The following is a 25,989-nucleotide window of genomic DNA, read 5'->3' as shown; positions in this document are numbered from 1 at the left end:
TTGATCGATACAGGTACGAGCATTTATTGTAATGTAATTCGATTATAGTATCTTTTGATTGATGTATTCATAGATGTGCTTTTTTTTAAATAAATAAATATGTAGATGTGCTGACAATGAATAGACGTCGACCTTGTCAGACATATCTTTAAAAACACACCTACTTTTAGCGCGTCAAGAAAACTGCCATTTACCTGCAGAGTACAAACCTACTAGTCCGAATACTTCTATAAGCCCCTATTATCAGAAGGCGCTAACAGTTTCCAAGACCAATTGGACGGTGTTATGGAATAGCGAACTAAGCGCCAAAATCCGAAAAAAAAGTTATGAATGCAGTTCGGATATAAATGTGATAATCTATAGTATTGATTATTTCTTTGTTGAAAAATCATGCTTACAGCCTTATTTTAAGGGGTAGAATCAAGCGACACGTTAAAATTTGTATGGCCCTGTGTACTAAGTCGTTACGTAAAAACGAATTGAACGCCAAATTTACTTTTACAAATTATAATAAGCGTATATTTTAAATCGCAAAATCGAGTTAAACGCCATAAAGATGTTATTAATTCGTTTTGGTTTAAAGTTTTGATGATTTATAAACGCAATATCGATTTAACCGCCCTATTGGTGTCGTTTAATTCGTTGTTACATATTTGAAATTGCAGGATATTTCGCTTAATGAGAACTAAGTATCAAGAGGTTTTGTTATATCATAATATCTTATGTGTGTAATCCTGGCTAGTACTAATGAATTATTATTAGTTACAATGCCAATTTTGCCATATATGCTGATTTTTTTGACATTTATTAAAAAAAGTTGATTGCAGAACAAAACTAAATTGTTAGACGGATTAGTCCTAATCATTGTGGAGGAAAACATTGTTGTTAATTTATTTACAATAGCACAATTTACTCAAATATATGGAATTTTATTTTATTCCAGTATTCACTTTACCTCTAACAATTTGCATTAAAGAATCAAGCGACAAAATATGTCTCATAGTACGCTACGGCGAAATAAATTAACCTCATCGTATTAGTTCAATAAAGAATCAAGCGGAAAAACGTTAATAACTTCGAAACTTGAATAGGTATGGTGTTATTTTTTTTATCAATTTAAATTATGAACACTTTTATAGGTTCAATGTCAAAATTAACTTTTTTGCTTTATAAATGAACTTACAACAACTGATTCAAATTTCAAATCTTTCTAGCTCATTTTCTCGATTTCAACTAACTGTCGCTTGATCGCTTATTCCATAACACTGTCCAATTACCTCTTCCAATTAAGGCAACTTACACAATAATATCTATTTCAGTTTATAATTTAGGTATAATATGTAATATAATTTATAACTTAGTTATTGTAGGTATATTGTTAGTAAAGTTTCCACTTAAACGTAATAACTTATAAGTAGTTATAACAAATAATACTTCAATATAGAACCCTTTGTCCTCATTAACAAACAGTTTCCAAGAGTAATTACGACCAATTAAACCAACCACACGGGGTGGCATATCCTCGGGGCGTGTCCCGCGCAACAATGGCCGCCGCCGGCCAATGCGCGCGCACCTGCGTTCGTTGACACGTGCGCACACGCAACCTCTTTCTAGTTTTAGTATACGTCCAAATTTTGATCTAGATATGAATATGAAACCAAAATCGCGAAAAATATGTTACTCACGCATAGAAAACGTCAAGGTCAAGGTCGGGGTTGAACTTATACTAAAAGTTGCTCAATATGACAAATATCCTGTACATATTAAGACGCTACGGGAGCGAAAATGCTAAAATGGAAAGGAGCCCCCCTTTCAATTTGGGAATTTCAGTTAAATATACTAGTGTTATTAACTTGATTTATCGAAAAAAATATGTCCATTAAGAACAACTCAGTTAAAAGATATTGCGAAAAAATCTTTAAAAGCGAAATCCGCTCTCGCCTGTTTCCTCCTTCAAAACTTATTTAAACGGAACGAAATTTGAGACTCTGAATAACAATGAAATAATCTGTGTCGGAGCGTTTAGATTTTTTGGCTAATTGTTACCGGTCTTGAGTATCACACCTTTTTTGAGCCATATTGAAAAAGGCCGTTTTTAGAAATTTTTGATTGGCTCTTGCTTCTTTTAAAATAAAATCAAAACGGTCCGACACAGATAAAAATAATAATAATCTGTGTTGAAAAATCGCTTTTTTGGGGGCCCATCTACATCTTCGGAAATAAAAAACTAGGCGTCCGGAGGAAATAGTCGAGAGCGTTTGTATGAAGAATTGACCAGTATCGTATCGTCTTAATCTGTATGCTTTGTCCATGTTTCAAAAGTGACTCAAGAAACGTCAGTTTTGAAACTGACAGATTCGATCTACATACTTTGTTATCAAATTCCAGATATAATTTTAGAAGTGGATTGAAGTTTTTTTAATACGAATGAATGAAATAATACAGAAGTTTACAATTTTAGAAGTATTGAAGTTAAAATAAGCCCAACACTTTTAAAATTTATGCGGATCCATAAGCAGTTCTGGAGAGAGATGACCATATGGACGTAAGTACTGTAAGTAGCGACATCCCGTTCGCACATCGGAGTCATCGGATCGCCGTAAGGACAAGCGGCCAATGTCAAGATCGAGTAAATGCTCTAACTTTGTACCAGAGTCTTTATCTAGTGAACAGTTTATCACAACTTGCGCTTTCGCGTCCGAGTCCATAGTTGAAAGTCGCGCTAGATGGACTCACGTTCGAGAACGCAAACTGTGATAGACCTGAAGATATATAAAAGGTAAGGACCTCAAGGGAGAATGATAAAAAAACTAATACGCCAACTCTAGCCCTAGGGCTATGATCCAAAAAAGATTATAAGATGGACATGGGTACAGTCTCCTTCCGATACACCAGAATGGTGACGGTGTCCACAAATATTTGAACAAAGACCATACATAACCTAACCTAAGACATTAACGTGCATGTCCAGCTATTTTTGATCACCTTGGCGCCAGATATATCTGTCAGATTCACTTGCAAACTTTTCCGTCTACATTAAGTCCGCGACGAGGTCATATTACTCATTCGCGAGGATGTCTCCTTCACTCAAAAGGAAGTCTTTACGACCGCTCGTAAGTGCATCGTTTTATGGTTATTGCAATGAGAGTATTAAATCCGTCATGGTCACAATACCCTTTATTAGAGGTGCGATTTGCATGCTTATATCACAAATGAAAGAAATCATAAAATCGGCACATTAAAGCTTTGGTAATTTTTAATGTGCTTTAGGTACAAATAAAAATCTTCATCATCGTCACGTAGGTACAGCTTGCCAAAAATTATTATTGCTCATATACCTATTAGGGCATATTTTAAACATATCGCCCATGCTGATATTTAATACCTTGACTGTAATTTGGTAAAAACATACATACATACAATCACGCCTGTATCCTATAAAGGGATAGGCAGAGCACATGAAACTACTCAAGTTTCAGTGCCACTTTTGACAAAAGGGGTTGAAAGAAAACGAAACTGTGACATTGCAGTGACATGTTGCCAGCCTCTCGCCTACCCCACAATTTAACCAATATTCCATAGTTGACTTCTACGACACCCACAGGAAGAAAAGGGGTGGTGAAATTCTTAGCCCGTCACCACACGGTAGAAAATAAAAACCCTAAAAATGTTAGTAAATACTTAATAGTGAGAGAAAAATCACGCAAATGTTAGTAAATAATAGTGAGAGAAAAATCACACAACTCAAAATTCAGTAATTCCTAAAGCTACATTTGAACCATGGTAGAAATGGTCATGGTTTGACATTATTACTCGCAGTGCAGTGTGGTATCCGGAATTAAAGGGCTGACAAAGCAGAAGAGAGCGTTCCGATTCACACATACTACACTCTCCCGGACTTATCCTAAAACTAATCTAGTTTTACTTAAGTTTAGATACATCATATAGGATGATTGGAGAATCCCATTATAACTGTACAGAAACTACAGTTAACCTAAGCACACATATCTTGGCATCATTTATAAATAAATGCAAGTTAGACTTGGCCTACGATACAAACTTAACTCTAATTATTATCTACGTCCTCATTGCAATACACCATTTGATCAATATGACGTTTCCACCGCATACCTTGAACCTCAATTATATACGTTAAATCCGGGACAGAATCTGACACTATCGTGCCTACTATCCAAGGTTTATAACCTTTTCTATAGTCTCTCACCATTACTTTTTGACCTACTATAAAATTAACTTTTCTTTTACCTGCCTTTCTCCCCTCCCTTTCAGATACATCTTCCAATATAGGTGGAGGTTTAAGACAGCTAAATCTATTTCTTAATTCTCTCCCCAGCAACAAACAAGCCGGAGTCTCACCTGTTGTTCTATGCGGTGTGGTTCTATAATCAAATAGAAATAAATTGATTGCAGAGTTAATACTGCATCCATTTTCTCTTATTTTGGTCACCGCGGCCTTGAAAGTGTGTACAAAATTTTCTGCGGCTCCGTTCGTCGCTGGATGGTAAGGTGGTGAAAATATTTGTTTAATGTTATGTTCCTTACAATAGCTCTTAAATTCCGTACTTGTGAAAGTAGTTTGGTTATCTGTGACCAGCTGGTCCGGATATCCAAACCGACTGAATAGCTTATCTAGTACATCCATTGTTTTAGTTGCTGTCATGTTTGACATTTCGAAAGCCTCGGGCCATTTACTATAGCTATCTATAATTATTAAATACATTTTATTATAAAATGGTCCCAAAAAATCCGCATGAATTCTATACCAAGCTGTAGGTGGTGTTGGCCATGGCTGTGGAGATTTCATGGGGTTTTTATGGTTTGTTAAACATATGATACATGATTTTCCAATACTTTCAATTTCTGAATTTAATTTTGGCCACCAAAAATAAGAGCGAGCAATTTCTTTCATACGAACAATACCAAAATGTGTTTTGTGTAAACTTTTTAATACAGCTTTTTGATTTATTTCTGGAATTATTACTCTATGTCCCCAAAGTAAACAACCCTGATCCACACTAATTTCATCCTTTCTATTATAAAATGGTAGAAGTTCTGACATAATTAAAATTTTATTTGGCCAACCTGTTGTACAATATTCAATTACTTTACTTAATAGTACATCTTTTTGTGTATTTTCTTCTATAACTTTAAAATTTAAATAGTCTATTTCAGAGCTATTTGTATACAATACATGTATCAAATTATCAACTTTATTAATTGGGTTTACATGTTGGCTGGTACATTCTGTATTGTCAGGATTTCTGGACAAATAGTCTGCTGGATTATTGTTAGTTTTAATGTGTTTAATTTTATAATTGAAAGCTGAGAGAAATATGGCATAGTGTTGTAACCGCTTTGCGGCCATTTTTGGTATACCTTTTGTTGGTCCAAAAATCCTGACTAGAGCAGAACTGTCTGTTTCTAATTCAAATTGTCGGCCATAAATATAATTATAAAACTTAGTGACCGCAAACACAATTCCCATAGCCTCCCTGTCTATGGCAGCATATTTTTGTTCCGTTGTATTTAATTTTTTGCTTGCATAAGCTATGGGCCTGACTACACCATTTTTGTCCCGGTTTGATAACACAGCACCAAGTCCATGATTTGAAGCATCAGCAGTTACAATTATTGGGAGGTCTGGATTGAAATGTCTTAAATTATCTGCGGAGGCTAATTTATTTTTAATTGTGTCAAATGATTTTTGACAGTCGGCTGTCCAGTTGAATTTATTTAATTTAGTGCATTCATATAATGGACTCAGAATCTTAGCCATATCTCTTAGAAATCGGGAGTAATAATTTATTTTTCCTAAAAATGATTTTAGCAATGTTAGGTTAGTTGGTGCAGGCACATTCAATAATGGCTCAATATTTGATTTTATGAGGCTCATTCCCTCTTTATCTATACGAAATCCAAACACGTCTATGTGGCTTGTGAAAAGTTTACATTTTTCAGGTTTTAATTTGAAATTACTTTCTTGTAGTCTATTAAGCACTTTGACAAGGGTTTCATATGTTTCTTGTAAACTTTTCCCTGCCACGTAAATGTTATCAATAAATACAATAGTATTTGGTATACCTATAAGTTTTTTACACATTAGTCTTTGAAATGATCCAGGGCCAGTATTAACTCCATATGGTAAATATTTGTACTTATATGTTCCAAATTCTGTTACAATGGTCGTTAATAATTGACTCTCCTCAGATAAAGCAGCTTGTAAGTAAGCTTCCCGAAGATCAAGCTCGCAGTAGTATTCTCCCTGTTTTAAAGTTTCAAAGATATCCTCCACATGTGGAAGAGGGTAATGGTCGATTTCTAAATTTGGGTTTAAAGTGACTTTATAGTCCCCACAAAGTCTTACAGAGCCGTCTGGTTTTATTATTGGTACTACCGGTGTACCCCACTGACTCTGTTCGACAGGCACTATGCGCCCATTTTTCTGTAATCTGTCAATTTCATGTTTTACCTTATCTCGAAGTGCATATGGAACACGTCGAACAGGCAGAAACTTTGGTACAGCATCTTTTTTTAATTTTAAAGAAATTGCTTCACCTTTAAATGCGCCCCACCCAGGGCTGAATACTGCTGCGAACTCCTGATCAATTAGTTGTTTGGCATCTGAAACATTTTTTATCAACTTATTAGAATCACAGAATGCTACATTTGTAAAATTTGGGGGCCACATTTTTAATTGATATAGCCAATCCCTACCCATCAAACAAGGTGTCCCGTTATGTGAAACAAATACATTTAATTCTCTGTATATATTATTATACTGAACAGGTATGTTACGAATAATTCCTAGTGGTTGAGACTGTGATTGATCGAAATTTCGAAAAATAGCTTTAGATTGTTCCATAGGATACTCTTTCAAATATTTTTTATGGTAAAGCAGAGGTATCACTGACACTTCGGCACCGGTATCCACTTCAAATTGCACTTTTTGTCCATGTCCTATTGTTAGCTCTAATAAATGTGGCGGCACTCTACTTACTCTGTCAAATGTATAGGTTTCATACTCTTCACATACATTTTTTTCTTCTTCTAATCCTTGGTCCTCTTTATTTTCTTCACTTGCTACATTCAAAACATTTGTTTGTCTATACTTATTTGGGCACATTTTAAATATATGGCCTTGTTGACCGCATTCCGAGCAAAATTTAGTCTTCAGTGTGCAATCCTTTTTAAGGTGGTTTTCTTTCCCGCAGCAGAAACACTTACTTTTCATATTATTATTATAATTCTTCTTGGAGGGTGTAAACTTCTGTCCCACTGCTCTGGCTTTAGGTTTAACATATGATATGTTGCTGGTGTCTTCTTCATTTACTTGTTTATATGCAGATTCTACTGTTTTCGCCAAGTTAATCAAGTCTCCTAAATTAGTTGTGGTTTGCTTCATCAGTTCAAACTTGACAAGTTTGGAGTACACTCCATCAACCAGTTTTTCTTTAATCTGGTCTTCTTCATCCTTGAAATTGCACTTGCGAGATAATTTTTGAAGGTTTAACACATACTCTTCAATTGACTCAGTAGGTAGTTGGTTGCGACGTCTAAACTCGGCTCTGTCTAACAGTGGTGTTTTCGTTTGTGTATATTTCTCTCGTAATTTCTCACATAACTCTTTGTAAGTCAATGTTGTTGGTTTTTTTGGTTTACACAAAATTTGTAATGTTTCAAATACACTTGGTGTTATTTTTGTAATAAGCAATGCGGCTTGTTTGTCAGCAGACACATCGTTTAAAAGTATTAATGATTCTAATTGCTGCTCGAAAACATCCCAGTTGTCTCCGTTAAACGGTTTTAGTTCGTAATTCGTCATGGTCTTTTGTTTTGAGATTTTAGGTTGGTTTTGGTAATAATTACTTAATACCTTGCGTAACGAATCAATCGTTGGATTTGTCGGGCACTGCAAACCCTCTTCAGATATTATTTTTAGTAAAGTATCTTTCCCACATTTATAAATGAAACTCCTTTTTCCTTGTTTTATCAATTCTATGAGAGAATCGGTGTCTTTTGCTTCTGTCAATTTATTTTCTTTAGTACCCGCAGTGACATCTGTCATAATAACGTTTCATTTCACGTTCGATCCGTGAATGTAAATTCAAGTTACCTTTTAATTTGTAGGTAGCTTTAAAATTTGTTTGCGACCGTCATTTAATATCACAAACACATATATTTTATTCTTTTAAGTAATTAATTTCTTACTTCTGACCTGTTTTATGCTCTTCTGATTTATTTGTTTGTTGCCTCGCGCTATTCGAAAGTCCTCGTCGCCAATGTGGTATCCGGAATTAAAACTATTTAATTTTATAGAAATAATTACACTCGGATTCTATTTATTTGCAATTAGGTACATAGCGTTATTTGGATAAGTTACCACGGAAGACCAGCGTGCAGCGTCAAGGTGAAAAGGTATTCACCTTGACACCAAGCGGAGTGGAAACCTTTTCGATCACGTATTTGTGACATGTTTTAACGTATTTATTTATTGTTCTAAGCGTTGGGAATAAAAATATTATATTTTATTGTTTTAGAGCGCCATTATTGAAATATTTTTTTATATTAATGCCATTTCAATGTTCGCAGCTCAGTTTATCTCGCGACACGTCATCATTCGCCATTCAAAATGCATATTTGCTGTCAGACGGGCTCGTCGGGCCATCTAGCCTTACAGAACAGATAATATTAATGGGTATACATGAGTTTTATTTGTTTTCCTTAAACAAAAGAGTCGCCGGTTGAGCGAAGTCATATTTAATTCACAGCCAACAGACATGCATGCTAGGGAAGACTGGTACGCAAACCTTTCATCGATAACAATGACCTAATAAGTATAAGGTATTTTAGGTTTAATATTATTGCTGTTTTAATGTTTTAATGTTAATGTTTGTTTATTTATTTTATTTTCTTTATTAAGGAAAACAAACAGCATTATATAATACATAAGTAAATCGTACATTTAGGTGGATCATAAGCCAATGAAGTTTCCACTTAATAGGTAGCACTTATGTGTAAAAGTATGCACAAAATTATAAATTTAGGCTAGTGTAACATAAGTAACTTTAGTGTTGGCAAACAGGTACCTATGTCATATATCCACATGGTAGCCGAAGTGACTAAGTACCTTGAAGTGATTGACAAGAGTAAGTATACTATAACCAATATGATTTTTTCCGTAAGTATCATTTTTTTTCTTGGTCCGTTGTATTTTCTTGAGCCGTGATTATTGATTAGTTAAGTGTACCTACTAAAATAAGTACATAAAAACCCAAGACAGAAAATAGTCAGACCTTTCCTGTCAATATTTAGTTTATCCTGTACAATGTCGCGTACTACAAGGATTCCAATAGCGTGTAAACAGCACAAAAAAACCAATTAGTTGTATGTGAACTCGTCTGAAGTGGACCAGTATAATATAAGTGATAAAATAAATTGATTCATCAGCAGCGGGCGACAGTCGATAAATTATTCATAATTGGATATTGAACCGGCAAATAACGGCGGACCAAATATTTCAGTGCAAATATATAATATTTATGTGCTCTTTTACTATATTTATTATATGTCATGATAAAAAAATGTTCAATAGGTACCTAAAGAGAGAGATGACAGAGATGTATGAAAGAGCAAGACATGCTGCGCCGACCCCAAGTGACCGATAAGGGCAAGAAAATGATGAGGTACCAAAAGAAGTCTTTTTTTCAGAGTAAAATAACAAGATCTGTAAAACTTACCACAATTAATGAGTATTTAGGTATTTATAAATCTATTTCGAATTTAAATGAGATGAACTCGACTTACTACCGTCACAAAAGCTTTTAATAAAATTTATATTAGCCACATAATTAGCAGTTTCGCGACTTTCATTACGAATGGCCACTGGAAGTAATCGTGTAAGGTTAACATAACAACCGCAAGAACAAACTAGAAGCAAAGTTAGAAAATCTTTATAAAACAAGCAACTTTAGTACGAAGCTCAATGGAACTTGCATAACTTTGCATAATATTAAAAAGCGATACCCAATAACCGCAGTTGTTTTAATATTTCACGTACAAGAAATTCGTTAAAGTTGGGAGAGTTTGTAGCGAGAGCTACGCTACCCTCTTTCTATGAAAACGACGTAAGTTCATTAGAAATTGTAGATTGTTACGTCATTTTGTCTTCGAAGCTTTGTAAGACTGTTCTTCCTATACTTTACTAAGCGCAGGCGAGCGTTTGATTCAAAGCGACAAGTATAAAGTGACTTTTATATCCTTAACGTCTACAAGCGATCAGAGTTTCAACATATAGTGGTTTCGCAAGTGCAATACTGTAGCATGGTTATAGAAACGTCATCGCAGTGCATTTTGTATGCAGAACGGCGACTGCATAAACAGACCCGGCCCGTGTAACGAGTACACACGACACAATCACATTTTGGCCGACCCGAAAATGGCGGGTACCACGTTATCTGACGTATTCGAATCAAACCATGTCTGTAAGAGATCAAAACGATATCTGTGTCAAGATGTTTCTTTAAACAAATCTTCATTTACGACCCTGACATTTTCCATTGATATGATTTAGAACTTATATTAATTTGAATCGTAGTGTATGTAGCCTATTGGTACGGGTTCAATCTAAAATAGAGCCGATCGGAGCTTTCGCAAAAAACGTAGGGTAAAAAAACGTAGGGCCCGACAGTGACACTTCAAATGATATTTTTCGATGGCACCAGTGACACACACAATAGTGATAATTGTCGCAAAGAGGCTTCGAATTTCACTCATTTTATTATGAAGACTATCGCAGAAGCAATGCATTGCAATTATCATCCAAAAGTCGTCTTAGATTCGATAGACTTTTCATAGTAGCATTTTTATTTTCTCGCAAGCGGAGACATCAATTACGAACTGCCAAATCTTTAATATTTAGATTATCTTCAATAAAAATGTGTTTCAGTCTTGTGAAACTTGACATAGCACTCTAAAACATATTATAAAATAAAGAAACAAATAAAACATGTTTGAAACAAAACAAAGCCTTTAATAAATGTTCATCTCCTAAGTTATCAACGTAAAGGAAATTGGATATCCATTGTACAATGCAAAATGGGACGAGAATCCTTTGTGCTCAACAACATAAATAAATCGTAGTTTAACAAAAAAAATACTTCAAAATGTTAACCTTAGTCAAAATTTTATAAGGTGCATTAGGGTAATTCCGAATGACAGAAATGCTCGGGCAAAGAACCGAACGACGAAAGGGGAACCTTGACATGATGTAAATACTGGTGACTTTTAGGCGACTTTCGAAGTTAGACGACTTTTTTTTTCGTACCCTATCAAATCATTCCTCTATTCAAATCATTCCACTATTTTGTTTTACAATTTGTTAAATGCATTAGCATAAATAGTAATAGCTAACTACACTAGGCTGCTATTGATAAGTAATTGATGTCGACATATAATTTAGAATTAATTTTAGGTACCAGAATGTTGATATATTGCCGGATCGTCTCTCAAATAAAACGTAGCGTAAATACCGCAAAAATAAATAGAATCGTCGTGTTTTCTGACACTTAAAACTGAGGTACAATATTACCGAAAAAGCTCATTAAATTCTAACTATAACTATAAAGATACGTGAGATGGATGGTCAACAGAATCGCAATAAACTACAAAGACGTGCATTCAAACGCGTCTCATATTCATCAACACAATTCTATATCATCTATTTTTCATCACGTACCCCCATCAGATATACGGCAAAGGTGCTCACAGATATCTGTACAGTGTACGTAACCGAATACACAAACACTCACGAAACGCTCACGATAATATCTCTTTCGCAGCTATCTATCTCTATCGCTCTTGCGTATTGGCACGACAGAGCGAGAGAGAGACTACATTTCTGCAGCGTTTCGGTGGCGTTCCGCGTCGCAGAAATCCCATTCGGCTACGGGGCTCCTTCTATTGCGAAGGTGGTTCAGATATTTTGAGCACCATAGCCGTTTAATAGAGGTATATATGACGGCGACTTACAAAAACATTATTATTATTCCGCCAGCTCGCGCGCATTATTAAACTGCACTTTATTCCCGTGTAATTCACAGTATATTAAATTTAAACGTGCGAGTATAGTGGCATTAGTGGCTGTCTGCATACAAATATATCGTCTAGAGACGTACACATATGGAGCGAATGGACTTGCATTATGATTGAAATGAAATGTAATAAGAAAGAGTACTTGAGAGTAGTGATAATATTTACTAACGACTTTCATATCGACGTTTTTGAGACGTTTTAAATTTCGACATCTATTATTAAAACATAAAACGTGTCTGATACATAAAATATGCGTTTTTCAGATATAGGCAGTATCTATAAATGTCAAAGAATTAAACAAGCACTAAATCACGCTTTACAAAAAATATGTGTAATGAAATTGTAAGCTAATAAGAGTCGGTTAAAAACTCTATACGATAACCCAATGAAATATTATCCTTTACACGAAAGAAAGCAAAGCAACATTTTAGTCTTTAACTTATTAATTTTCAGACTTCATAAGTCTTCCCTAAATAGCTGCAGCGGCTGGTCCATAGTTCATACAAGCCGATTCCCACAGGCTTGCCTACAATTGATTACTAGTAAAGTACCTAATAATGTTAAGGTTTTTCCTTTGGTGTTGCCCAGCAGAAATTTTCACCAGCCGCCACTGCTATACAGATACCAGTGTAAAAATTAGAAAAAATCTATAGGTTCGTAATTATTATAACCTTTTCTATAATCAAATGCTCTCTCGCTCCTCAACCACAACATAAAAAGCATAAGAATGGTTAGACAATAATATACATACGCTCATTTGGATACGAGCACCACTTTTCCGGAATCATACACACCTAATAGCTCCACAAAAGGTCTTATGCTCATTTCCAAAACGTCATATATACAAGGATATTTGTAATGTTCTTATGATCTTTAGAATATAAACTGCGTTGAGAAGGGGAGGCCACACACATTAATTCTAACAGGTCTGCTCCACCACGTTTAAGGGTGTAGGCACATCGCGTTATATTATTTTCCTCGTTTTGCTATATTGTCATATGAATGAGTGACACAACTGGGGATAACGGATTTGTACAAGAGTTAAACGTAGGCGTAGATAGAACAATTTTCTTCTATAGTATAACAAAATTTTAAATGATTAGAATTCTATGAGATCCTTATTGAGTTATTAGATATTTACTCGTTCGGGGCTAAACATACGCCGCGCACCGTAGAGACGATGAAGTCTAATATGTCATATACAAGTATAATTTTATTATTTATTTATTTAAACTTTATTGTACAAAATATACAGAATAATGTACAAATGGCGGACTTAACGCCAAAAGACACCCTACCATATTCTTCTTTACTATGTTGTACTTCGATATAATTTAGGCAAAAACAAGTTACCATTAAATTTATAAACAATAATAGTAGGTAGTTAAATTAATAATCGATACAAAGTAAGAGTCATCACCCTCGCTGCTTCCCCTATCATAATCGTCCCTCATGTGATGAAACGAAAGAAAAGGTTTAGCACGCCTTGCGCAGCCGTACCTATTATACAAAAAAATATTGATTAATAAATTGACGAAGCCTGCGCTGCTGATCACGATCTATTTTGGTTTTATTGGATGGGTTTTGGGTTTAGTTTTATTTTTTTAATTGTATTTATTTTGAAAATTGCAATTAATACATTGAATAATACATGTTTACAAGGTTTATACGGCATTTTCAGAATTTCGGACTCCCCAATTAGCGTAAGTCGTTAACAGAAATTAACTCACTGTCAGTTTTGTGACGATAATTAAGTATGATATTTTTATAAAAATATTGTTTTTGTGTGAATTAGGTACATACATATTAAGCCATAATCTACATTCAGAATGTGAAAAAAGTAAATTTTTAGGCAGATTTTATGCTTCATTGCCGTCACAAAACTGACAGCTAGTTAATTTTTGTTTTTGTTAACAACTTACGCCAATTGGGGGGACCCAAATTCTGAAAATGCCCTAATATCAAATAAGATTTTAGTTATTGTCAGGGTATTTTAGGAGACAGAAAAGCCATGCGATGCGTTCTATTGACATATCGTATTTGATTACTTTAGTGTTATACCTAAGTGTCATTAACAAAGCCACCGGAGTTTATAAAGGGAAAATATAAAAAAAAAACAATAAATTACACAACTGTTATCACCAGCTGGCACTGGCAGGCAATACTGATTCCATTGTTCTAAGCAGAATTTTTGCTGCTATATGCACTAAAATAAGTTGGATTCTAAAATCTTTTGGACGAAGTCGTAAAGTTGGATGTCGTAAAATATGAAACTTAAAAAATCCCGCATTTCATTTAACAATATAGGTTGAGAGTTGCAGATCATAAGTAGCCGTAGATAAGTACATATCAATTGACTTACACACGGATACACGCGGTTGAATCATTGAATCGAAGTAACGAGTACAACAATTCAGAGCGATTTCCAGTGTGCATAGCCGAATGCCCAAACGCTTCACGATTCGCTCACGATTCGTTCACGATTCGTTCACGATTCGTTTACGATTCGCTCTCGATTCGCTCACGGTTTGAAGCGTTTGAGCATACGGCTACGCACACAGGTCTCATCGGAAGACCAGCGTTGGAAGTCACCAGACGCTGAGATGAGTCCATTTCGTGGAACTTCATTTATCTCAAGTGTTATTGATGATGATATTCTATTCTATTCAATTCCAATCAGCTGTATAATTTGTACGAGCATTTAAGTCTGGTTTGTTAGGACTTAGACTCGTCAGCGATTAGAACAACGCCACCGCGCCGGTCCGACTTGCACAGAACGGAGTCGTATGCAACCGCCATCAAAGAGGCATCTACGGACGCAGCTGCCACTGGTGTTTTATAAACTCGGGGCGCTTAAGTAAATCGGTACTAGTCCGAATTTCACTTTGGCTGAGTAACTGAATAAGATATTTGGAATACTTAGTCTTTTATCGTGAAAGATTTGCAACGGCAAAACCGACTTATTAAAAATGGAAAGGCTATCTACCTAAATAATGTCATCGGCGCATGTAACTATTGGTTATACAAAAAAAAAACCTACGAATTTCATGTCAAAACATGGCAAGATCTGCCATTAAAATGTCATTAAATCAAATCGTAGAGAAAATATGGCATATAAAAATAATATGTTACATAAAGTTTCGGTTTCGCGATAGTCATGAAAATAATTCATATAATACATTTATAATTATGTTACATAATGTTAGATAAGGTCTTACAAGAGGTTTTTTACGGCAAATAATCAACATGAACCTTGTTGGGGTATATAATCTATGTTGCTTTACTATTAGTTACTGTTTTTCTGGCTTCACTAAACATAATTCAAAATAGTTCAAATATGATAGTAGATATCCAAATGACGGGCTTAAGCTTAAGCCTTTGTTACACTGACAGGGGTAGACTGTGTGCTAACACGACACTCCGCTAACATTTCACACGCCAATTTCCAAGTAAACAGCTTTCAAAACTTTAATCCCTTTTGCGTTTATAACTATCACTATCTTTTGGCCGCGTCTTCGCTCGCAAAATTCGAAAATTGCGGAATGCTCCATACAAACTTCCAAACCCCATTTTAGGGAAGTGGGGGGTTAGAAGGAGACAAAAAGTAGCCTATGTCACTCTCCATCCCTTCAACTATCTTCACTTAAAAAATCATGTCAATTCGTCGCTCCGTTTTGCCGTGAAAGACGGATAAACAAACAGACACACACACTTTCCCATTTATAATATAAGACCTTCTTATGAAATTACTGTTTAAATGGAACCTTAAAAAGTTTTGTTTAAGTTAATACTTTGATTAAATTTTGTGTCAATTAGATTAAGTAAGAACAAAGTTATTTCTAGTTTAATTTATGTAAATTTTGATTAAATAACTTTTTAAAACTTGATTGGACTCAAACTTAAAGGCCTATACGTGGCGCGGGAATGATGATTTCTGTTAGTTAATTTTTGTAGGACGGAACTGTCAATGTCAAATATTTTACGCCTCTTTTGTTGGTACTAGATAACACTTTTTTATTAAGAAATGTAACATCTAAGTAATAAAATACTGTAAAGACCTCTATTATGCAAATTTGTGTATCCAAAAGCGTACTGGCGAACTATCAATACTGTCATTCGGATCGTCGTTTCTCGCGTCAATTTTAATTCAAGAATCAAATAGTACGTATTTCGCCAGTACGCTTTTAGATACACAAATATGCATAATTTTAGATACACAAATATGCATAATATTAGGTAATACTAATTTACTACGTAAAAGTATTTTATTCAGACACAGATTATTGATAAGTTACTAACGTGCAGATCCTTCACTTGCCCGTTTACAAATATATATCAAAACGATTACCTACGAGAAAATGTCCAAAAGTTTTTTAACTAATACTAATAAGTTACTACGTAAAAACTGCAGATTAATTAAGTACAAAAATTAGATGTGATAAATTTTCAAAGGTCACTTAATTTTAGGTAATTTCTGAAAAAAATTGAATTCGTCTTAACTCGTTTACTCTTTTTCAAAACCATAAAAATGTAGTCTGAGAAGATTGTAGGCGCGAATTATAAATTTACCTGGTATTCAAAATTGTCAAAATTTTACCGACTAATTCAGCTCTATACGTGAGTTTTTCTAAACGTGCATTAGAAAAAAAATCATAATTAATTTAGTGAGTTAGTTTTCAAAAATTGTTCATAAAAATCAAGAGATGAACTGAAACTTGAATTAAATAAATCTATTGGATAGCAGTATTTGTAAAACTATCAATTTTACATTCTTTTGACGTTTTTTTTGAAAGCACCCTTAACGCGCGACCGCGAGCGAGTGTCGTAGGCCTGCTTCAGAATCAATTGTAATCTAACCTTAAAAGCGAAATAATGATCACGACATAATCGATTAACAAAGAGCAACAGAAACACAAGTGACATTTCAACGATATTTCATGATAAGTTGCAATGTATCGGGTAAGGATTTTTCTATCGCTCGCTTTCCCAATATGTCAACAAGGGGGTACAGGGGTCAGCGCGAAGTTTGTATAGCGGCACCACGTTCTAACAGAAACACACTGAAATAACTAACTTATTGTAGAACTTATTCCTATGTGTTAGAGATTAGGTTTGGTCAGTAAACGATGGAACATGGCTAAAGGATTGCAAACATGATATATTACACGGAATAATGGCGATTTCGCGAGGGCAGGATTTGTGGTAATTTATTGGATAAAAGTTTAGAATTCAATGGCAGTACGTGTTTTTCTGGTTTGGCATGTCATGTACAGAATACACGCCTACTGTGACAAAAAAAATAGCGCCGAGAATAATTGGTTAATAGAGGGTTTGTTCTACCGACGTACTAAAGTTCTAAATTAAGGTAGATACCTACTGCTTAAAATATAACCTAACCACAAAATTTAAATTTTGAAAAAAAAAACCCTGACACAGTGGACCGATTTTCATGAAACATGGCTAACAACACTCCTGACTAACTATAAGCTTTCAAACAAAAAAAAAACTAAATCTAAGTCGGTTCATCCGTTCGGGAGCTACGATGCCACAGACAGACAGACAGACAAACAGACAAACCGACAGACAGACACGTCAAACTCATAACACCCCGTCGTTTTTGTATAGGGGGTTAAAAACAAACATCCCGATAAATCTATAGCTCAAAATTGAATAGGCCTAATATGCCCGTGGGTCCCAGCACCCTCATAGCGATACAGCGAGATCAAGGTAATTTTAACAGTCTTTTAAACTATTTAGGGCCAGTTGCATCAGCCACATTTGTCAGACACTGCAGACACATCATCGTCACGCAGCAGACGTCTATGAAACTTCCCATAGAATAAAATTTAACGAACGCTATAACGGAGACAGAAGGTTTGGTGCAACCGGTCCTCAAACACCAATAGTAAAACCTTGTACACATAACCGTCACATGTCTGCCATGGCCCAGTCCCCGCGGATGGCATAACAGCACGCGCGTCGCTTCCTCTTCCTGTAGAGAAAGCCATGCGCATATGCGCAATCGCGTGTTTAACCAATCCCCTAGCCCTATTACTAGTGCATGATGTGTGAGACGTATTACTTAACTTTGAGGTTGTATTTATATATTAAATGTTGTTTTATGCCAAACGCTATGCGGCTGCCGAAGAGTAAGCCATGCGCGATTTCGCGCGTGCATTTGCGTGTTTAACCAATTCCCTACTGGTGGCTTTTCTGGGACCCTGGGGTCAGGACCTTTATTTTATTTATTTTTTTATTATTATTAATTTATTAACATAAATGTAATCAGTCTTATACAAGTAACAATCATACGTCGAAAAAAACAGTTTGTTTGACTGTCGGATTTATCCTCTTTTTATTATAAAGTAAAATAAGGTTAGATAAACTATTTTGCTATACACAATGTATGATTGGTATAATCACGCAATTTTCAAATTTAACGTAGTTTGGCTTCATTGTCTGGTCAGATGGGCAGGCTGTTGATTTTTATTGACGTCTCTATATTTCGACGCAGTTGTGAAAGTAATCATTTAAAACTTATTGTTCGTAAATTGGTCACAATAAAAAAATATATAGAAAATAGTCGTGCTCGGCTGAAAGCCCTGTTGGCCTGTTGCAACGCAAACGACCGTCAGCTTTTATATGAGTTTTAAAACTTTGTTAATTCAGATTGCTGGCAAGACCACGAACATTAAGTTCCTAATACCCCATTCAACACGTTTTAATGACATGGCTGGTCGTGTCACACTGATACCAATGATGAGACTTTACAATGAACATATGTTTTTATAGGTCAAACAAGAGACATTGTGATATATGGACACATATACAAAAAGTAAAGGTTAATATTTAATTATAGTTATATGTAGTGACTGGAACAATGAATACATAATTGAATCTTTACGTTTCAGTTTCAGTAGGTAGGTCTTAGCATTAAGGTGCATTAGGTCCGAATGATAGCAAAAAAGAGGGGAAATTGATTAATGGTGATTTTTATACTTTCGTAATCATACACCTTATTAAAAAATAATGCATATAATTTGTAATATCTTTGTGTTTTTGTGTGTATTATGTTGTTTTCTATATTTTTGTTCCTGTTACCTGTCGTGATTGTATTTCACCGGATGGTTTAACCGGAAGATCAGCGCTGGTAGTCGCCAGCAATATGCTGTTAAACCATTTCGTGGCACCTTCTCGATTTTATGTATTCCTATTTGTAATATTTTCTCTTTTGTGTATTTACGAATAAAATGAATACTATTTTATTCTATTCTACATATAGGACCTTTTTGCGAGTAAACTCCTAGTTATTTATGTGCCTAAAACAGAAACCTAAATCACTTAAATCCTATCATTTGACAAACAATCTTTCTCAGCGCAGAAAGGGTATAAGAGCCATTGAAAACCTAAATCGTTAGAATCACTTTAGAACAGAGAATACTGTTAGCAATGTATTCGAAGTGCTTACGCCGAGTCGAACGTTCAAGGCATCCAGTGTGCGTAGTTTAACTTTGAACAAGAGATCTAAGAGATCCTTAGACATTATTATGCTGAATCAAAATGTGAGCTGCAAATAATTTAGAACGTATGATGGACAGCAGAGCAGTAGAAGAAGAACTACATAAAGGTTAGAGTCCGAAACGCTGGTGGGCCGATTTTTGAATCTCGCGGCCATTCGATTTCGTGAAATTTGTTCAATAATATCTCCACTACTAGCGATTTAGATTCTACTAACAGAATAGAAAACGAGTGGTCATTACCATTAGTTTTAAAATTACAAGCCGTCCTTTTTCAAAAATAGCATTACGTCGTTTTCCACAGACTTTCGAACGGCGAATTCGTGCGTTCGAAATTCAAAAATCGATCCCCTGATCAGAATTCACAGCTATAAGACTAACGGACCAATCAGTGCTACACTACGTCAAGCAGCTGACTACAGCTGATGGAGGCAGGCAGTTGACAAGCTGATGAGATCATGATCCTTGGTAATGAGCGAGCGATGAAGAAAAATAATCAAAGTTTAGTACTACACTTCTCTTTCTCACTTCTCTCTCTCTTCAAATGATTTCACGACTCTTTTGCACAAACCCAGGTGCATTAAACAGTCTGTCCCCATTAAATCGTTCGTCAAATTTGATCCTAAGGGAAGTTCCATAGATGTCTGTTGCGTGATGTTGATCAGTGGGCTATTTAACCACACCGACATTGACACTTGACTGACACTGACAATTCTGTGCCTATTTTTGGGTTGATAAGTAACATTCTTACTCAGCGTCAATATTTCCTTGTTGAACAAGAAATGAACGGCGAAGTGTCACTGTTGCGCGACAATTGTTATTATTGTGAAATAGGCCACAGTCTGTTAACTGTGTTTGGTACAACTGGCCCTTGGTGTGCGATTGTAACAGTTCGTCTGTTCAAGGCAATTAATGCGCTAACTTGTCAGAAAGCAAAACGTTATTTATAACGATAACAGTATTGTACATAAATCTGCGAAATGGTTCATAAAGGTCGTTTACTCAAGCGTTAGACCCTCATTATGCTTGCCTTATATGCAGGAATCCGCTGAAGATATTATAGTTATTATAATTTGACGACCGGTCTGGCTCAGTCGGCAGTGAGCCTGCCTGCTGAGCCGCGGTCCTGGGTTCGAGTCCCGGTAAGGGCATTTATTTGTGTGATGAGCACAGATATTTGTGCCTGAGTCATGGATGTTTTATATGTATATAAATATGTATTTACTATTTATCTATTTAAGTACATCATCGCTTAGTACCCATAGTACAAGCTTTGCTTAGTTGGGGCTAAGTTTATCTGTCTAAGGTGTCCCCAATATTTATTTATTTATTTATCTCTGTAGCCTGCAGATCGTCTTATCTATCCATACTTAATAATATAAATGGAAAAGTGTGTGTGTCTGCTTGTTTGTCCGTCTTTCACGGCAAAACGGAGCGACGAATTGACGTGATTTTTTAAGTGAAGATAGTTGAAGGGATGGAGAGTGACATAGACTACTTTTTGTCTCTTTTCTAACGCGAGCGAAGCCGTGGGAAAAAGCTAGTATTATAAAAGGCACCGTACCGTTCGTGTTAGTTTAAATCAATATATTGCAAACAGCCTGATTCAAACTACCACTAAGGCTTTAGAGGCCGGATAGGCCAGTGTCAAAAATTACGTTTTTGTTTTGAGATGTATCACGTATCTTAAAATTTTAATCAACCTGTGTAAGTATTTAGTATAGTAAGTGTCAAATAGCAAGTGTCAATGACGGGAAACCACGAGCGAGATGGTCGGACGACATCAAAAAGACGGCAAGGCCGACCTGGACAGAACCGCCGCTTATAGAACGGAATGGAAATCCATGAAAGAGGCATATGTTCAGCAGTGGACGCAAATATGCTGAGAAGAAGTGTCAAATGATTGTATTGTGTATATTTATTTACGCAGGTCCTATCCCGACCCATTTTTCATCCCCATAAATCTTTTCCTACAAGTTTTGTTGACAAATAAGACATTATTATCAATGTTTCGATCCATAAGGTTAAAAAGCTGATGATATTTTGAATTGACATTGATTCCGTAATTTATCACTATGAAATGAAATGAAATATTTATTTTCCAAGTAGGCATATTACAATGCGCATATGAATGTCAAATAAAGCTACGCCGGCTCTAACCCTACGCCTCAGCCTCGAGAAGATTTCAGTCCCCCCTCAGTCGGAGGGGGGTATCCACTATGGGACCGGCAAGAACCTCGGCAGGCCACTTCTTTTCAAAACATTACATCTTATAATTAACATGCATTAAAAAACTAATGTAGCCTATGCTATCAGTCTTATTAAAATTAATAAATACATATAAAAAAGTATTTGAAGTTTGAATTAAAGCCACATACGTTCGCGAATCGATTGGTCGGCGTTATTTTATATAATATTAATATGTGGAAATAGACAACTGACACTTCCCATAGAGTTTTATAGTTGCATTTTTGAGCTCTCACTGAAAACAGTGAGAGCTCAAAGAAAAAACTTCTTCTTTTTAACTTTTATAATATTTATTATCCGTCATACATACGCAGAAAAAGCAAAACTAGTCTCTTATAGACGTAAAAGATAGAGCTTAGTTCCTATTCTGTCCTGTTTTGGGACTAATGATGCCGACATTTTTTCTCCTATTCTTCCTATTAAGTATATATGTGAGTGTGTTAAGTAAAACGTCCCACTTTGTCGGTTACCATTAAGGCGAGATTTACTTGTATCTTTATATGAATAAACTGACAAAGCGGCTTTATAGCAATCGACAAAGCGGGACGTTTTCCCGTGCGCACTCACATAATATTATTTCTATTCTTTTGCGTTCATATTAGCCTTGTACAAACGGATATACCCCTCAGTTTACCGTCGCTTTACAACAAACACTGAACCATTAAGCCTTACGTCCAAGCAAAAGAGTTCACGTATGGTCAGTTATTCGTGTTGTGTACAGTACTAAATATAGATACGGACAAAGTGCCAAAACTATGTACCCACAACCTTAACATATCCACTCAGGGGGCCGATTTTTGAATGTCGACTATTCGATTTCGTGAATTTCGTTCAATAATATCTCCACTAGGTACTAGCGATTTAAATTTTAATAATAGGATAAAAAAACCGGCCAAGTGCGAGTCGGGCTCGCGCACAAAGGGTTCCGTAGCAGCAAATATAATAAACCAATAACTTAACCAAAATTACAGTTAAATCAACCTATCTCAAAAACTATAAGAGATACTTTGATCAAACCAAAAATCGTTGAAAGAGTTAATTAGCATGCATCACCTCTATTTTTTTAGAATTTTATACCCCGTAGTTATAAAAATAGAGGGGGGGGACATACTTTTTACGACTTTGAGAGCTGATATCTCAAAAACCGTTCACTTTAAGAAAAATGTTTTTTAGAAAACTTTATATCATTTTAAAAGACCTTTCCATTGATACCCCACACGGGTATGTACATCGAAAAAAAAAATTTTCATCCCTCAGTTACATGTATGGGGGCCCCACCCCCAATTCTTTTTTTTACTATTTAGTGTCATAATTTTGTAGCGGTTCATACAACACATATTCCCATCAAATTTCATCACTGTAGTACTTATAGTTTCCGAGTAAATCGGCTGTGACAGACGGACAGACGGACAGACGGACAGACGGACAGACGGACATGACGAAACTATAAGGGTTCCGTTTTTGCCATTTTGGCTACGGAACCCTAAAAACGAGTGGTCTTTACCACTAGATTTAACATTACTAGCCGTCCTTTTTCAAAAATAGCATTACGTCGTTCTCCACAGACTATCGAACGGCGAATTCACGAGTTCGAGATTCGAAAATCGGTCCCCAGCTGCGAGAGCGCCTTTCAGGCGGTCACAAAATGACGGTTAATCTGTGACGCGACCTATCAGGATCACTTTATTAGTCATTTACGCAATAAAGTCGTGTATACATACTTTTGGCACGTCGTTCGCATCTATATTTAATACCTAGACCGTACAGAACGCCAGCGTCCATTACCCTGATTGAGTGGGCTTGGGCCGTGATGTACAAATCCATAGGCTTTTTGTGCTATTTGCAAAGGCCGACTGCTCCTTGTGTTTATACTGATATTACACATGATGTTAATATTATAATGAGCTATTACTAATTTCAGGAAACATATTTACTTTTTCTTTATTGGACAGTCCTACATACCTAGTTCTACATAAACCCCCATAATCCATAACCTAGGTTCCACATTGATTTTCATTTGGTTATCAAACTTTACGAGTATATCTTTCGAGCGATATTTTGCCTTTTTTCCGTAAAATTAACAATCATAAGATGTGAACATGTTATAAGACTGGTCGGCATCAGAATATTTGTGTGGTTGTTTTAACAAAGTAAACTGAGATATTTAATCATTTAATTTATCGACAAAACAAAAAAGGAAATTAAATTCACAGTGCAACAATTACTCGGTTTTCCATACCTAAAAGTTCATGCAATTGGCAGCCTTTTGCCTTGGAAAAGCACATTTTGTAAAAATAAATCCCGTATGTTAATAAGACAAACAGGATCGGCCATTCAACCTGTGGCGTAGCACTCGTAGCCTCGTAGCACCCCTACGCAAAATGCGTAGCATGTAATGATGCGTAAGCCAGTCATTTGGCTTTTCACGAAAAATACTGAGAAAGATATTTTCTTATTTGGATGCTAAAGTCCCTTTATATGCTAGGCTAAAACATGACACAATTTAAGCCAAAGATACACCGAGGACAAATAGCGACACGTGTCCTCTGCAAGTCTTTCATACTATTCTCTTACTATACATAATTACATACAGGTGTAATGCAATTAAATAAAGACATAATATAATGTGACATTTTGAGAAAGGTATTTGAAGCCAAAGGTAGCTCATTACCACGCACGATATATGATTTATACGAATAACGTATCAGAGCGTCCTTAAGACAAAATAAAGTGTGGTCCTTTAGAACATCGACATATCTTATTAATGTAAAGTTACAAAAAGTTTCTTAACCAATCAAACGCCTTGTTCCAGATCTGTCATAGACAATTGAAACTGTAATTAATGAATTGAAGGTTAACAATTCAGTAGCAATTTTTGACCAAGGCGTTCCAGAGGTTCAACAATAAATGTTACTTTCGAAACCATAAACAGCCTGTTTCTCAACAATACGCGTAATTTAGATAGTATTTACTCCATAATTATCTTAAATTAGTGGTTGGAGTACAATTAATACGAGTACCTCAAGTGTGCGTGCGAAAACAAACATGGCCGACAACGATCACACATCGGTACATTAAACAGATGCGATCTGCTTTGACGAATACGAGTTTCCGCGTTATGAAATGATAATTTGTACCGTAATGCTTAATTAAAACTAATCGGTGTGAAATACACATTAGCGCGGTTTAGGTTATTTCAAAACAAAAATAAAAAATGGAAAAAAATGTTTTATTAGGGTACCCCCTACATGTAAAGGAATTGTTTAATACAGGCGATTGGTTCTAATACTCGATAAGTAAATTAAATTTATGAGCACCGGGGACCGATTTTTGAATCTCAAACGCATGAATTCGCCGTTCGAAAGTCTGTGGAAAACGACATAATGCTAATACGACTTTCGAACGGCGAATTCGATTCAAAAATAGGTCCCCTGAAGTATAACACATTCACTATTAGGCAAAAAATGGCTACTACGTCAGAAATGGGATGTTATCTAAAACCGCCCGCTTGTATGGCGGGAACCCGCCAGCGGGTTCTCCGGCATCTGAGCAAAGTTCACGAGTGCCCACCAGGCGGGTTCTTGGTTGCTAACGTGTAAAAATCACGAAAAATGTTATATTCGTATTTTTTAATACGCAGAACATCTTCCTAATTGTACCATCGCCTGTTGCTTTCTTTATTTACATTGTAAATCTAGTCTTGAATTGTAGTTTTCTTAGTATTATAAAGTACTTACTCAAGTAAATAAAACGAAAAGTTATTAAGAACAGATAATTTAAAAGTAATGCGATAAATAAAATAACTATTGCCAAGAATAAAACACATCTCCAGATAAAAACGCATAAAACTATAATGCTTTTAACATAATTGGATTCACGGATATCTGACATTAACGCCGAACTTATCCTTTAATGCCTGCGAGTTTTTGCATCGTTAGTCTCGGTACTCTCGGTCAATCAAAGTTGCATTTACGTCGAGGCGAGACAGGTTTTGCACTTGTGTATAAAGACATTAAAGGAAATTATGACATCTCTATCGTAATGTATGATGATGTATACATCATCATACATTACGATAGAGATGTCATAATTTCCGATCTTCCGTCGGCATATA

At 35.6% G+C, this 25,989-nt stretch overlaps 2 protein-coding genes across 7 annotated transcripts in view; both read right to left on the bottom strand.

The window, feature by feature from the left end:
- LOC125235989 (AF4/FMR2 family member 3) overlaps positions 1-25,989 on the bottom strand; it is a 412,908-nt gene that overhangs the window by 104,851 nt on the left and 282,068 nt on the right. The window lies entirely within an intron of this gene.
- LOC125235990 (uncharacterized protein K02A2.6-like) lies at positions 3,962-8,267 on the bottom strand. Of its 2 annotated transcripts, none has more exons than XM_048142666.1 (2): positions 7,019-8,267; positions 3,962-6,642 (listed from the first exon to the last, which is right to left on the bottom strand). In XM_048142666.1, the coding sequence occupies exon 2, from the start codon at positions 6,119-6,121 to the stop codon at positions 4,067-4,069; it is 2,055 nt and encodes a 684-aa protein (XP_047998623.1). In that variant the 5' UTR covers positions 6,122-6,642; positions 7,019-8,267; the 3' UTR covers positions 3,962-4,066. Both variants share the same exon structure in this region, with proteins under 2 accessions (XP_047998623.1, XP_047998624.1).

The sequence above is a fragment of the Leguminivora glycinivorella genome, chromosome 18, assembly GCF_023078275.1.
Source record: "Leguminivora glycinivorella isolate SPB_JAAS2020 chromosome 18, LegGlyc_1.1, whole genome shotgun sequence".
NCBI lineage: Eukaryota > Metazoa > Arthropoda > Insecta > Lepidoptera > Tortricidae > Leguminivora > Leguminivora glycinivorella.
This window is presented reverse-complemented; position numbering and strand designations above follow the sequence as displayed.

What these genes read in the sequence shown, in the direction of transcription:
- LOC125235990 (XM_048142666.1), bottom strand. Translation starts at nt 6,121, where the DNA reads ATGTGTAAAAAACTTATAGGTATACCAAATACTATTGTATTTATTGAT.